The sequence below is a fragment of the Parambassis ranga genome, chromosome 7 (assembly GCF_900634625.1).
Source record: "Parambassis ranga chromosome 7, fParRan2.1, whole genome shotgun sequence".
Lineage (NCBI taxonomy): Eukaryota > Metazoa > Chordata > Actinopteri > Ambassidae > Parambassis > Parambassis ranga.
Genome location: NC_041028.1, coordinates 3,092,315 through 3,107,193, shown reverse-complemented (window position 1 = coordinate 3,107,193; position 14,879 = coordinate 3,092,315). Strand labels below are relative to the sequence as shown.

Here is a 14,879-nt window from a genome sequence, read left to right as displayed (position 1 = left end):
TTCATACAAAACTCACCTCAACGGGTCCGTCTACTCCCGGTCCGAGCTCAGTCCGCTCCGCTCCGGTCTACCCCGGTGAAGAGTCCGGGACTCAGAAATACCGGTTAAACCCGTGCAGCTCGTCCAATCAGAGAGCTGTTTGAAGACGGCGCTCAGTGTGAGGACACTGCCGACCTCTCTGCTTCATCTCTGACACACACACACACACACATACACGCTGCCCCCTTTCAGTGTTGGGAGTGCAGTCAGCGCCCCCTGCTGGTCGCTCTCCTCAGCGTCACACAGGTGTCCTGATGTTTAAACTCTCTTTGATCTTGAATTTATAACATGTGTTGCTGCGGAAACAGCAGCATGAGGTGAGTAACTGTGTCATCAACAATACACGAGCAGCGGGGTTTCAGGGCCTGGTTCATGAAGCAGGGATCCGTTCACAGGGAGCCTGGAGGACCCGTGAGCAAGCACGAAGGAAGAGGGTCAGGAAAGACAGGAAGACACCTTGAACAGGACTCATAAGACTGAACCTTCCTGCTGATGGTCTGCAGGGTAAAGTAGGACAGCGAGGGAGAGAGAACAAACATGCAGACGTGTTTATATTTTAATATGTTGTTGAGGTAATTATACAAGCACTACAAGGATTATAGGCAGGTGTTGACAGTAAACATTGGGTTTGTCAAAAGGCCAGACTGCAGGTCAGCATGCTGATCAGAAGACAGAGACCTTCAGAGGGACACAGAGAGACAAAACCACAGGGAGGACAGGACAGAGTTAGTGACATGACAGTCTGGATCACAAATATGGTGTGTGCTGATGAGACGAGAGGAAAGAACAGGGCGATGGAAGGGGAGGTGGGGGAGTAGGGGTGTTGGTGGTGGTGCTGAGGGGTCCCGACAGCGTAGTCCTATAGCAGCATAGCTATGATGAAGGCTAAGGGTTAATGGATCGAACTTTGGATGTAGTCAAACCTACAAAAGAAAAGTTCTATTGTTGGTGTCTGGTAAAAACAATACAATTCGGGGAATATGTTTAGACTTTATTGACAGCAGATCCGAAGCCATTGGATGTCAGAGTTCATATTTAAACCCAGCCAGGGATTAATCAGTCTTATTGATCACCATTCAATCGACTCATTCTTGATGACCTGAGCTCAGCCTTAACGTCTGTATAACCTCAGCAGCTGGTGTCTCTCTGGGTGGCAGCTGATTGGTCACTGTGTGTCCGTGGCCTCTTGCTCTGCGGTTGCTCCGACTGGCTGGTGTCTCTGAAACCTGCGGAGGTGATCTGGTATTGGATGTCAGCCTCCATATGACCCGGAGATTTAAGGATGGTGGCCAGTTGCTGACACCCTTGCCAATGTAGTAGGAGCCTGATAGAGGAAGCATGTCCCCAGCTCTCCCCAAGGGCAGGAACGAGCTGCGACTGGCTGCCACGCACACGTGTGGTCATCTGGTTGGTGATCACCACACCGACATGGTGGGTCGTTGCGATGGCGATGAGCTGCTGAGCAAGGCTATTGAGGAGGCGTGTCCTCTGTGAGAGCTCATCGAATAGCTGCCGGAATGGAAATGCCACACTGTCAATCACCAGGAGGCGGACCCTCGGGTGCTCCAACAGGAAGCCAGGCAGCAAATGGAGCTCAGCCAGCAGCTCCACATAGTCACGGCATCGCACCTGAGGATGCGGCGAGACAGAGAGCCGATTAAACTCATTATAACCGCTGGAACATAACAGCTCTGTCGGCTCGGTAACCTGCCATCTTTACCAGAAAAATGTTGGACAGCACGGTCTCCACACTGAACGTTGTCACGGCAGCTCTTTGCTCATCGTCCTCTACCAATAGGGAGCAGTGTCTGACGGCAGCATCAGCAATGTCAACGACCCTCTGAAGCAGGAAGCTACCCTCAGTGTCGATGTAGATCACCTGACCTTCAAGCCCCCCAAAGCACTGAGGCACCTGCACATTCACCGACAGCTGCAAGCTGTACAGACAGTGAGCCGATCGGTAACCATCACAACAGCAAGAGCGTCAGTGTGCATCTATACACAAAGGAGATATCCGAGTCTGAAGTTTGAACACCAGGGGTCCGTTACATGAAGCAGGTTTAGTGGATGCTCAGCTTGAAATGAGGTGTGTTATTCAAGTGAGGTACAATCTTAACGTTATGCCTGATTTGATTCTAGCTTTATCTTAAAATGAATTTCAGGTTCAACATTACAGCAGGTTTTTAAGAGTAATTAAATACTAAACCTCCGTCTTTAGCAAACAAATTCTCCCACACCTCCTCTCTCTCCTCACCAAGTAGCTGTGTTCAAACTCCATGAGAAAAGTAGGCGGGCCTCTTTTTTTTTTGCATCTGTTGCCATGGCGAATCGTGGTATCTGGGCTCCATTGATGATGGCTTGTTTACTCCCTGACTCAGTATTGCTTGAACCTCCTCAATGAAACGGTCCCAGGGTTGTTATTGCATTACATGACCAATATCGCTACAGAGGGCGGGTCAAAGGCCGTCACACTGAATCACAGATTTAAAAACTGTAGAGTGTTCCAGTAAGGTCAGTCTGAAGCAGGTATCTCAACAAAAGCACAGACCCTATAAACCAATCAATATCACTGATTGATCCTGCCGATGAAGAAGAATCGTGTGTGTGTGTGTGTGTGTGTGTGTGTGTGTATATATGTCTGACCACAGCTGTGTTTTTCCAACTCCTGGAGCACCACAGATTTCCGTCATTCTCCCAACAGGAAGTCCTCCTCCGAGAGCATCATCCAGCTGAGAGGAGAACGTCATGATGCTCTGAAAGTCCTCCTCCTGAAGCAGGAGCTCCAGAGCAGTCAGAGGTGCTCCTGCTCCTTCTTCTCCCCCGCCTGTCCTCACAGCCTGCAGCACCTCCAGCGCCTCCTCCTGGGAGAGAGCAGTCTCTGCATCGAAACACCGTATTACATTTATTTATAACGTTGGTTTGTTCAAATGACACCAAAACAAAAACCCAGAGAAACGTTTCAGTCAAAGTACGTTACCATTGCTTCATTATTTATTATTTTATAAACACTGTGGTTCTGTAATCACAGGTTGTAATCTGAAATGAGAGATATTTTCCTGAGGTTTGGCGGAAAGGCAGCCGTACCTGCGCGGAGCTGTGCCGGGGTGAACTGCAACAGCTCTGCGGTGAACTGGAAACCAGCGCCGGCCAGCTTCACCTTCACACTGGGGCTCAGAGACAAACTGGAAACCGGCCTCTGCATCTGCCCTGCTAGCTGCTGCCGACAGCTCCAAACATCCCGCCGCGACCAATGTCCCAGCATGCCCTGCAAGTACAGTTCCGCTCTGACCTTTTCAAAATAAGAGTCACACATAGCCACACAAGACACCAGAAGTAACATTGCTTTGTTGTTCCCTGCTGTAAAGTAACCCATATATATAAATATATATATATTTATATACTTACATATATGTCTATGAAATAACCAACATCGTAAAACGACCAGAATCTTATTTTGAAAAACCTGTCAGCTGGAGGTCTGTTACGTCATCCAGATGCGACAGATTGATGTCTGAGGAGCAGCGAGTGGCGTTTGGTGCACGGTGAGGTGTTATTAGGCCTTTTATCGGGTTTACCGTTTAATGTGAAATAACTCGCCACGCGGTTCTGATCACGCGGAGCTACTTTATTTTGAGTTTCTGAGTGAAACGTCACACAGTGGAAATAAACAGGCACGTGTTAGATAAAGCGTCAGACGGGAGACCTGTTGACGCGCCTGTCTGTACTGCAGTGATGGAGGAAAGAGAGGAGGACGCAGCTGCAGACACGCAGGCTGGACAGGGTGGATGTGATGGGGACGAAGACCAGAATGTTGAAGAAGCGGCTGGAGAAAAGATCAAGACTTCCTGTACGGACAGGAAGAGCGTTCCAGGTATCATCTACCTGGGTCATATTCCTCCGAGGCTTCGCCCCAAACACCTGAGGAACATGCTGGCAGTGTACGGAGAGATTGGACGCATATTTCTACAGCCAGAAGGTGTGTATACACACACACACACACACACACACAGACACACACACAGTGATCAGAGCTGGTGGTCTGTTTTCCTGTCTACCTGTCTGAGTTATTGGTCTCTATTTGTTAATCAGTAATGTATTGATGAACAGATAATCAGGTGAGACGGAAGAAGAAGAAGTCGGGGTTGCGGCGGTGTGACTTCACTGAAGGATGGGTGGAGTTCAGAGACAAACGGGTGGCAAAGAGAGTGGCAGCATCGCTCCACAACACACCAATGGGAACCAGGAAGCACCAACGATTCTTCTCAGACCTGTGGTGCATCAAGGTAAGTCTGCATCTCTGCGATGGATGCCAGACAGTGAGATACTACATGCTTACCTGCCAGTCTGTGTGTGTGTGTGTGTGTGTGCGCAGTACCTGCACCGGTTCCAGTGGACTCACCTGAGCGAGCGGCTAGCCTACGAGCAGACGGTGCTGCAGCAGAGACTCCGGACTGAAGTTTCTCAGGCAAAGAGAGAAACAAACTTTTACCTGAACAATGTGGAGAAGAGCACCAAAATGGACAAGCTGAGGCAGAAGAGGCTGAGAGACGGCACACAGGTAAGCACTCCTACTGACATCATAGCTCTGAGTCCTGTGAGACAGACAGTAAAACCATGTTGCTGTCGTCAGGTGGATGAGAAGACGTGGGACTTCACTCAGCGCCACACTGAGGACGAGATTCAGAAGAAAAAGAAAGACTACATTACCCAAAAACACCAGGACAAAGCCCACCTCATACAGCAGAGGAGCCAATCAAATGTCTCACTGCTGGCCAAGATTTTCAACTCCAACCAATCAAAGTGACAGTGGAGAAAGGGGGCAGGGCCATGAAGTACTGATCATCTGGACAGGTCATGGCGATGGGGATTTCTTTTTGCTTTTTGTGAGTGTTTGTAATAAAGAGCTACGTACAGCTGGTTCTTGATCTCTGTCAGTGATCTGCTGGATGACCTGATGTTGGAGAGGACCTGGCTGACTGCAGACAGGTCAGTGTTCAGTACAACACATACAGAAAATATCAGAGATACACAAAGGTCCCCACAAGTCCTGGAAAACTCAAATGTTCTGGGACTAAAGTGCGTGTTTTGCTGCTTGTGCTCTACAGTAATGTGCACAGCTGCGTGCTCAGTGTGGAAAAGTCCAGGGGACGGGTCAACTATTAGGAAGAAGAAAACAGCATGATGGAGGAGGGACGGAGTCATGGCAAGGCACTATTTATTATATGAACATAGAAACAGGTGAAAGGTCAGAGGTCATCACTGTCAGCTACACTGTCATCAATAATACTGTGAACGGGTTGGCTGTCAGAAAGCTAGTGTGCTCGTCTAAACAGAAACTCAGTGAGGTTCAGGGTCTCTGATCAATACTCAGTAATCAATACATTTTTCCTTACATACAACAGGAAGTGAGTGAAATATAAACTCGGCAACAACAGAAGAAATGAATACAAAGGACAGGAAGGAAGGAAGGTCAGGGGCAACAGAAGGCTGAATGTAGACATCATCAAATCAGAAGGTCACCTGGCAGTTCAGACACACAGAGCAGTCTGACCGACATGATGCTTTTAAGTTTTATCTGACGGAGCACGAGGAGCTGTTAACAGTGAACACATCGTATTCTGAGCAGGCAACCGAACGGTTGGTCGGTCAGTCGGTTATCACAGGACTCACACAGACAGCTGTGAGCAAGTCAAAATAATTTAACACATTACATCAATCAAACTGCAGAGTAGGACTCCCGAACTCCCACGGGCCGCGTGTGCGTTCATGTCTGCAGCCACGGGTGCTGCAAACACTGAGCGGCAGTCGCTCTGCGTTCAGGCTGCAGCTCCAGCATAGTCAACAGGAAGTCACTGAACTCAGCTGCCTGGTCGAGCGGCCACTCGTACTTCTCCAGGAGAACCTCAAACAGACCCCACGGCTTCAGGCTGGAGATGTGCCGCAGCTCACCTAACGGGGACAGAGGGCAGGTGAGACAGAAGAAGAGCGGTGCAGAGACAGACAGGTGCAATGTCTCACCTCTCCTATTGAAGTACTCCCTGGAGTACCTGCCAGACAAAGCGAAGGGCAAAGGAATCGGGCCGAGCAGCTCGATGATGTGAGCTATGTGGTCTGAACACACAGAGAAGAAAAGGTCACAGTGAGTAATGCAGCAGAGTGTGGGTGTCCAAGGTTTTCAGTCATCTAGGCCTCATTTCATTCAAGACCTTGAAGCAGGGTAACTGGGCCTGTAGAGTCCAGAACTCTGAGCTCATCAAGTCAAGTGTGTGACTGGAATAGTGCATTGTGGTGAAGCAGTACCTTCATCTCTGGTGTAGTCCTCTCCTGAGTGTGGTTCGAACAGGTAATCTCCTGTCGCCAGCTCAAATGCCTGAAATGTAATGCGATCATGTAACCATAGACCACGCCCACATGTTACAGCTGTGCACACAGGTGAGGTAAAAGCAGTATCTGTACCATGCAGGCGGTGCTCCAGATGTCGGCTGGCGGTCCGTACTCTGCTCCAATCAAAACCTCCAGAGCTCGGTACTGTCGGGTCTGAATGTCCTCTGTGAAATGTTTGTGCTGGGCAAGATACAGAAATGGAGAGAGAGAGGAAGAGTCAGCGTGGGGTGGAGACCGTGAAGGAAGAGGAGGAGACAGGGACAGCAGCTCACCACCCAGCATGCATTGCCCAGGTCTGCGATCTTCACTCTGAGCTGGCCAGCATTCTGAGGATCCAGAGGACTGAGCACGAAGTCTGAGGCGCTAAATGCTGCAACAACATTATAACCTCTTTAAGCAGGAGTCTTATCCCTGTGTGTGTGTGTGTGTGTGCGTGTGCGTGTGTGCACGTTCTGACCATCTAGTCCACTTGAGTATCCCGACTGAGTAGAAAGAGCTGATTCAGATGTTGCTGACATCACAGAGCTGGAGAACCCTGATAGGCCAGAAGAGGGGCTGGGGAACCGTCCGGGGATGTGGCCATTACACCTGTCCTCCACCCAGGAGCTGCTGGACTCTGGGCTAGCTTTGCTATTGGCTGTGAAGGAGGAAATGCTGCTAAATGCTGCCAGAGAGAGAGAAACACACCCAGAGAGCACTCGGCGTGTACTCACAGGTAGCGTCTGTGTCATCCTGTGGTGGGCCATCGTCGTCCTCCATCCTCTGAGCACAAACACAAACTGCAGTCACCCCTCCATGAGCCAATCAGAGCAGAGCTTACACAGTGAGGGTGATGTCTGTACCTGTATGTCGATCAGCCTCTCCTCTAATAGTCTCTGCTGACGTTTCGCTTTTCTTTTCAACTTCTTCTTCTTGTTTTTAGACATCTTTCCTACCTGCGCACACACACAAGACACTGATTCTTCTACTACCATATTAAATTCATATTTTTGTAAATCTGCAGTTTAACACACACACACACCCTTGTTGTTACTGACAACACACAAACACACGGGCCAGAGGCCAGGGATAGAGGAGGGGCATGCTGTCTCTGTTTCCATGGTGTCCTGATCTCACTCACACACAACGTTTTGTGAGTTTCATCCAATCACATCACAGTATTTCACTGCAGGATAAGACACCTGGAAACACTGACAACCTTTAACCGTGTTACACCTGGACCAATCACAGCAGAGCAGGCAGCACACCTGGACACTTACCTGTACATCCCTGGGAGCCGTGCTAACTAGAGAAAGGAAAAGAGATACAGAGACACAGAGAGAAAGAGACAGAGAGAGAACATCAGAAACTGAAAGGAATGATAAGACAGACAGAGGGAGACGTAGACAGAGGGACACAAAGACAGAGGTAAACAGAGACAGACACACAGGTGGCAGCAGTGTGAATGGACAGACTAGAAAACAACAGCTCCCAGTAACTGTTTAGTTCTTCAGGTTTACCTCATTGATCACTTTACCTACTGCAGCACCATGTACGACAATAAGAACAAACCCTGCTGACCAATCAAAGACCAGCTCCTCACCTGATGACCCAGAAGGGGGCGGGGCTCCAGCTCTTTGCCAGACGGTGGCTTCGGCTGCCAATCGGCGAATGTAAACCTCATCAGCATCCAGCAGGATGTTTTCTGGTTTGATGTCAGTGTGGATGATCTTACACTTGGTGTGGAGGTAGTCCAACCCCTGCAGGACCTGCAAGCACACCGCCAAGCCACAGCATTCAGCGAGTCCGGGTCATAGCCACAAGTCCTGTCTCTGCATTCTATTTACCTGTTTGATGATAGCCTTGACGCAGACCAGAGGAAGACCCATATAGTTTGACTTGATGATCCACTTTAACAATTGATGACCCAACACCTCCAAAACCATACAGACATCTGACAGAGGCTAAGGAAACTACTGACAGAGACACAGAGGGACAGGCAGAAAGGCAGGCCATGGCAAAGGATACGCACGCCGTTTACTCCGGAGATCTTGAAGTCGTCAATAAGCTGGACAATTCTTTCCCTGTAGGGGTCAGAGGGGTCACTGTCCCTCACCTGGACAAACAGAGACAGGTTAGCTGAGAACACCTCCACAGGGTGGTGGAGAAAAGGTCCAACACTCACACATCGGAGCAGCTTGATCTCATCCAGAGCCGTCTCAGTGTAATGTGGAGCGCTCTTCACCACCTTCAGCGCCACGAAACGCTTCCTCCTGAACGAGATGCACGTTATGACCATGGTACCCATGGTAACGGACATAAATCAAGTTAGAGGAGCACATACTGAAGGTCCCAGCAGAGCCACACGGTGGAGAAGTGTCCCCAGCCCAGTTTTCTGACCACGTGGTACCTCCCATTAAACAGGTCGCCGATCTTCACTGGATAGTAACCACCTGAAACACACACACGGTGTCAGAGCTTAGGGTATCACACTGCAGACTGTCCACCCTCTTCTGTGGGGGGTTTGTGGTCCAGATCAGCAGCAGAAACTGAGCAACAGAGCATCAATGAAGACTTAAAGGACTTACTCACCTCTGCAGTAATCTGATGGGTCTTCCTGCTCCTCATCATCAGATCCCAGCAGCTGGATGGGGGGTGGGGTTAACTCGGAAGGGGGTGGACTCAGAGGGGGTTGGGGGGTAGTTAGTTGATGGGTGGCCGACGACGTCATGGGAGGGAGGGCAATGGGAGGGTTGTGAGAGTCAAGAGGGTTGAGTAAGGAGGAGGAGCAGAGGGGGGAGTAGAGGTGGGAGGAGACACTGGAGGTAAACGTCACTGAGGTTAGCAGAAACTGGTCAGCAGGGGAGGGGCTTAATGGAGGAGTGGAAGGAACTTTAGCAGTTACTGGAGCGAAGTCAGAGCCATTATGGGTAAGACTGTAAAGACCTTTTAGGGGTTCTGTTTGGCCTTCTGTTGTGACATTTTGAGGAGTTCTGTGAGGCTGTTTGGGGGAATTGTGGGAAATATGTTGGTTAGGATTCGGCGGTGATTGGATGGTGCTGTTGGCAGCAGGTGATTGGCTGAAACATGTGGTAGTAGTAGTGTCAGGAGGAACGCTGCATGCTTTTGGGGTATGTAATGGATCCTCAGTGGACACGGTGAGGGCATTGTGGGCTGGCAGCAGGGTTTCGATGGGTAATGTGTCGGTGTGTTGGGGGTTTGTCGGGGGTGCTGTGGAGGTTTCACTTGGTTCTTCTGTGGCAGGTGGAGGAGGACTTGGTAGGATCAGCTCGGTACTCTGGGTGAGCGTGCTGTCAGCGATCAGGTCACAGACGTCATTAGGCCTGAAACAGGAAAATCGTGTACACTGTGACATCACAGCCAGCTCAGTCAGTTATTTAACAGAAGAACAACCAGCAACACAGCAGACGGCAACATGGCAACCAACGACGAGCCTCGCTGGTTTATGATGCCACAGGTGAGGCGGTGAGTCCAGTGGATCCACACCGATGAAACCTAACAGGCTCTTCTGATTGCACTATGTCCTCTAGTACAGGGTCACGGGCGCTGGAGCTATCCATGAGTGAGAGGCGGGGTGCACCCTGGACAGGTCGCCAGTCCATCACAGGCACAGACAAACAACCATTCACACTCACACCTACAGGATTTAGAGTCACCAATCAACCTAACAAGCACGTCTTTAGAAGAAGCCGGAGAAAACACACGCAGGGTTAAGGTTGTTCCATACTCCACGAGAACAGAGAACAGAGAACTCACTCCATGGGTGGTAAGAGTAAAAAAACAAACACACAAAAGGTTGACAATGCAATTGTATTGCAAGTCGTGGTTACCTGTCCTAACGAGCTGATAATGCTCAGGGAAGAGGGCGTACAGCATGACAATAGATAGAAGATCAGTGTAGCTGACTGTAGCAGACCTCTGGTCTGTGAGTTTAACTCTGTGAACGTGTGGATGACTGTCTGCATACATCCCATCTCCCGGTGTTTAATGTGCGTCCAGCCGCTGTAACACCGTGATCAATACTGGGGTTAGTTTTTATCGCCACCTTGTGGACAGACGCTCTCCTCTGTGCACCGAGTTTCTCCTTCCAGGAGCTGTTTGCCAGCTGCTCATCTAAACTGTCCATCGTCACTGTACTTCCTCCTTCTGTCTGTGTGTTCTGCACCTGAAGAAGCTCTTGGCTTCTCCACATTCATCATGCCCACAATAAATTCCGACCAATCACAGCATGGTTGACGCACAGCACTGAGAGAAAAAGTTCTGCCTGGGCCATGTGTCCGAGAGCGCTGCACGACAAGCGGTCCGAAAGAGAAAATGACGTCATTTTGTGGCCGTAAAGTCTGCAGGGGGGAGGGAGTTCTCTGTTCTCGTGGAGTATGGATCCAGCTTTAGGGAGAACACGCCTCCACACTGCACCACCGTGCTGCCCCGATTTATCAGAATACATCATGATTGATTGTATGCTGGTTATGGACACAACAAACTCATGAGTCAGGTGGACATGCAGCTGATTCCACTCAGTGGTAAACAAACACCAGCATCACTCTAACCAGCAGCCAATCATGCTAGCTATGCTAGCAGGGTTAGCTATTAAAGCTACAGACACGTTTTAATGCCCGACTTCTCTACTCACAGTAAACATGTTAATGAGCTGCCAACAGAGTGGGAAGTTTTCAAAACCAATCATGCTTTAGCTGAATCTGCTCATGTCGTCCTGCCCATGAACACGCTGCAGTTACGCTTCAGTCTATTTAAGTATAGCCCAGGCAAACCTCAACAATGTCCATGACTCAGAGAGCAGCTGTGTGTGTGTGTCTGTGTGCGTGTGTGTGTGGTGGGATCATAATTCAGTCACTGGTTCTATTATTGGATCAGAGTGTGTCTTTGGGCTGAGCACCATGGCAGTCTCTGTCAGCAGGTCAGCAGCTAGCTGAGCATTAATCCTGGTTCTAAACAGGATTCAGTCTCAGTGCAGAACTCCCTCTGCTGCACCAGAATAATATCAGATTCTGTCTCTAGTTCCCCTCAAATGCAGGAAGAACCAGGAGTCCAAACACGGAGGAGTCGTCCTGGACCAGACCTGCACAGATGCCCCTGCTTGCTCATACTGATTTAGGGTCAGATGTGATATTTCAGGTCATAACGAACATTAGTTTACATCATCAAAGGTCTCCACTGTAACGTCTCTGCTGTGTGTTCGAGTGCATTAAACAGCGGGCTGCTGCAATAATGTGATCGTGACTATTTTATGGTCTCTTTCCACAAGTTTCAGAGGTGAGACTCCGCAAAACTGAACTGAAGGAGGAAGAGCCGAGGTGCAGCCATGAGTCCGCTGCACTTTTCTCCACACACACTAATGTGTGATTGTGCTTCTCTGTGAAGTTGAAGACAAGGTGCACATGTGACCAGGATGTAACACTCACACCTTCATGAACATGATACTGTGGTATGTTCAGGCCTTAAAGTCGTTACACACACGGTACGTGATGCAGAATCCAGATGTTTTCAGTCAGACCACAGCAAGGACTTAAAGGAGCTCCGGCTCGGAGAGGGCAGCGCTCCGTTTCATTCTACTTCCCTCAACTTTTGCTTCATTGTAAAGTTTTCTCACAGACGCAGCTTTATAGAAGCAGGTGAAGGTGCACAGCCCTAATGTCCATGTCTTTGTGTTTTAGTCCCTAAAGGAGAACGTCACAAAGTCACTAACACACTCTGCTAATTTTAGCCCCTGACTCTGTGTGTGTGTGTGTGTCTGTGTGTGTGTGTGTGTCTCTGTGCCTGTGTCTGTGTGTGTCTACGTGTGTGTGTCTGTGTGTGCATGTCTGCGTGTGTGCGTCTGTGTGTGTGTGTCTTGTGTGTGTGTGTTTCTGTGTGTGTCTGTGCGTGCCTGTGTGTGTGTCTGTGGGTGATTCTGTGTATGTGTCTGTCTCTGTGCGCTCACCTCTCTGCTCGGACTCTCCGGTGCTTCTTGCCTCTCCGCCGGTTTTTCTTGCCGGTGGCGGAGTTAACTGTTCCAGCTCCGACTGCTGTAAAACAACAAAGCCCTCTTTAAATGTCGCACACACACACAGACAGAGACACACACAGACACACACACACACATGCACACAGACAGAGACACAAACAGACACACACAGACACAGACACACACACATAGATGCACACAGACACACACACAGACACGCACAGACAGACACACACACACAGACACACACACAGACACGCACAGACACACACACAGACACGCACAGACAGACAGACACACACACACAGACACACACACACAGACACGCACAGACACACACAGACACCAAGCTCCGTTCAAAGTGTGGACGTTCATCAGACTTTCAGCACCAGATCAGACTGAGCCCTTTATCAGAACCTCTCCTGAACAAACAGCGCGGAGCCTCCAGCAGCCACTGTAGGGATCAAATGACGCCTGGAGGCTGCCTCGGTGCCGGATATATCTGCTGCTGCCCAGCCGGGCTCGGTAAAAGTAGCATTTGTTCAGAGGAGTCCGGCAGAGACGGACCAGAAGCCGCGTATAGCACAGACTGGTACCGTTATGCATGCATGCTAGCTTAGCATCCGAGTACAGCTATCCAGTTCTTATTTCGTCACACGCTGACAACATTGTCAGCTGGACCGGGACACCGAACCGAACACTTTACCTATCAACATCTCGGCCGCCGGTCCTCAAACCGAACCGGGTCAGAGCGTCTATCCCTGCTGGGCTGGCAGTGCCTTGGCGGCTCCGGAGCTTCCTTTAGCCGCTGAAGCGGGAGCCTGGAGAGCCCAGCTGGACACAGGTCCGAAGATCCACAAACCAACCCGAGTCAGAGCGGGACAGCGCGCGGCTGGGTGGCGAACACGCGCCGCTGGCCTGTCCGTCAGCCCGTTAGATAACCGCCGAGGGTCTGCTGCCAGTTAGCACGTTAGCTCCGTTAGCTCCAGCTGGTGCTGAGCGGCCCCCTTCTCCGGGTCCTGCGCGGACCTGGGTGTTCTCTGTGGCGATCAGAACCGCGTCTGAACCGGCTCCACGCGGTGATTCTGCACCTACTCGATTTGCTGTCTCGCTCCGGACTCAACAGCTGCTGACAGTTTGACACCGGACACCTGCCTGTGCGCATGCGCAGAGACCGGCCACGCTGACGCTCTGAGCTAAACTAGGAGCGTCGGTCTGTGGGTAGTTCAAGGCCTGTCATAAAAACAGGACAATCCAGAGTTAGTTCGCTGTAATAACTGTAGTACATCAATTAACCCTTTCTACCCCAAGGGACCCAGATTTTGGGGCTTTTTCATGCCCCCAAAAAACAAAAGCCATATAACACTGTACTAACCATGTAAAAAAATAATCATATTACATATCAAATTAAACAGGAGAAACTCTACTACAAGCACATATAAGCCATATTTACACACATCAAACATAACTTCAACACCATGCAAATCAATTATCACTCATCAAAATAAAATTCTCATATCAAAGTCGACCCTCTTGCCACATGGTTATTACCAGCCCTGTGATACTTCAAGTCACACAAACAAACAAGGTGTCATATGAAAGCCCAGACTTTACCAATTGACACCGTTACAGTTGTTTTGCTATATTATAAACATTTTGTAAATTAGAATATAAAGAATATAAAAGTAAAAAATCACGAGTAACAAAAAATTCTGTCTTTCTTCTGTAAATTTGCAGTAATCATCATATTTGAAGGCAATAAATGCTTGGTTCATATAGACCAACATGTCTGTGTTTATTCAAGACTAAAAATATTAGGATTAGAAATTTATTATGTTTGTGGAGGACTTTTTTGGGGGAGAATGTGGCAACGGTCATTTAGCATAAAATGCATTTTCTCCCATGTGGCTGGTCATTGGTGAGTCTAGCTCTAATATTACTACTACCTGTCAAATCTATTGGTTCTGACCTTTTGATAGAGGTGTCAATCACCCTAATCAACCCGTCTATTGTGAAGTCATGAGCCTGCATATTTGACGAGGTATTAGCTTAGCATTAGGTGGGCGTGGCCTATCTGCTTTATACATCTGTTATAACCTATAGATGTGTAATAATGTATGTATACAAGTAAAAACGGATGTAAAGAGAAGTGAGGAACACCAATAGTGACTTAAAAGTGAAATATATAGTTTGGTTCATTAAATTTTAAGACCTTTAAAAATGGTCGCAAGATGGCCGCTATGTGCTTGGTTGCTGAGATATACTCAATTCATTTTGGATATGCCATTTTCAAGCTGATGCCTTAAAAATGGGCTTGGGGTGGAAGGGGTTAATATCAATAACACACAACTTCATGCAGAAATGCTTCATGGGATCATTAAAGCACACTCATATCTTTTTTATTATGATTATGAAAAAAGAGCTTTCATGTAATGTGACACATTCATCCTGAATTGTAGTATTAGAATAATAAGACACACTCCTTTTCATA

At 48.9% G+C, this 14,879-nt stretch overlaps 3 protein-coding genes across 7 annotated transcripts; 1 reads left to right on the top strand and 2 right to left on the bottom strand.

The window, feature by feature from the left end:
- Positions 1 to 653: 653 nt before the first annotated feature.
- On the bottom strand, positions 654 to 3,555 carry rad51c (RAD51 paralog C). Its single transcript, XM_028409670.1, has 4 exons — positions 3,124 to 3,555; positions 2,683 to 2,917; positions 1,760 to 1,976; positions 654 to 1,668 (listed from the first exon to the last, which is right to left on the bottom strand). The coding sequence occupies exons 1-4, from the start codon at positions 3,410 to 3,412 to the stop codon at positions 1,168 to 1,170; spliced, it is 1,242 nt and encodes a 413-aa protein (XP_028265471.1). The 5' UTR covers positions 3,413 to 3,555; the 3' UTR covers positions 654 to 1,167.
- A 191-nt stretch (positions 3,556 to 3,746) lies between these two features.
- Positions 3,747 to 4,952, top strand: abt1 (activator of basal transcription 1). The gene is made up of 4 exons (XM_028409688.1): positions 3,747 to 4,015; positions 4,147 to 4,322; positions 4,412 to 4,597; positions 4,670 to 4,952. Exons 1-4 carry the CDS (start codon positions 3,772 to 3,774, stop codon positions 4,841 to 4,843), a joined length of 780 nt encoding a protein of 259 aa, XP_028265489.1. The 5' UTR covers positions 3,747 to 3,771; the 3' UTR covers positions 4,844 to 4,952.
- Positions 4,953 to 5,237: 285 nt separating this feature from the next.
- On the bottom strand, positions 5,238 to 13,540 carry srpk3 (SRSF protein kinase 3). Of its 5 annotated transcripts, XM_028409639.1 has the most exons (17): positions 13,095 to 13,540; positions 12,365 to 12,449; positions 8,995 to 9,746; positions 8,747 to 8,855; positions 8,588 to 8,675; positions 8,431 to 8,518; positions 8,250 to 8,356; positions 8,006 to 8,171; positions 7,683 to 7,708; positions 7,266 to 7,358; positions 7,137 to 7,185; positions 6,881 to 7,060; positions 6,696 to 6,793; positions 6,496 to 6,603; positions 6,340 to 6,409; positions 6,058 to 6,150; positions 5,238 to 5,988 (listed from the first exon to the last, which is right to left on the bottom strand). In XM_028409639.1, the coding sequence occupies exons 1-17, from the start codon at positions 13,102 to 13,104 to the stop codon at positions 5,804 to 5,806; spliced, it is 2,307 nt and encodes a 768-aa protein (XP_028265440.1). In that variant the 5' UTR covers positions 13,105 to 13,540; the 3' UTR covers positions 5,238 to 5,803. The 5 variants fall into 5 exon arrangements, with proteins under 5 accessions (XP_028265440.1, XP_028265439.1, XP_028265437.1 ...); XM_028409638.1 differs by having other exon boundaries at positions 8,431 to 8,675; XM_028409636.1 differs by having other exon boundaries at positions 5,238 to 6,150.
- Between the last annotated feature and the right edge of the window lie 1,339 nt (positions 13,541 to 14,879).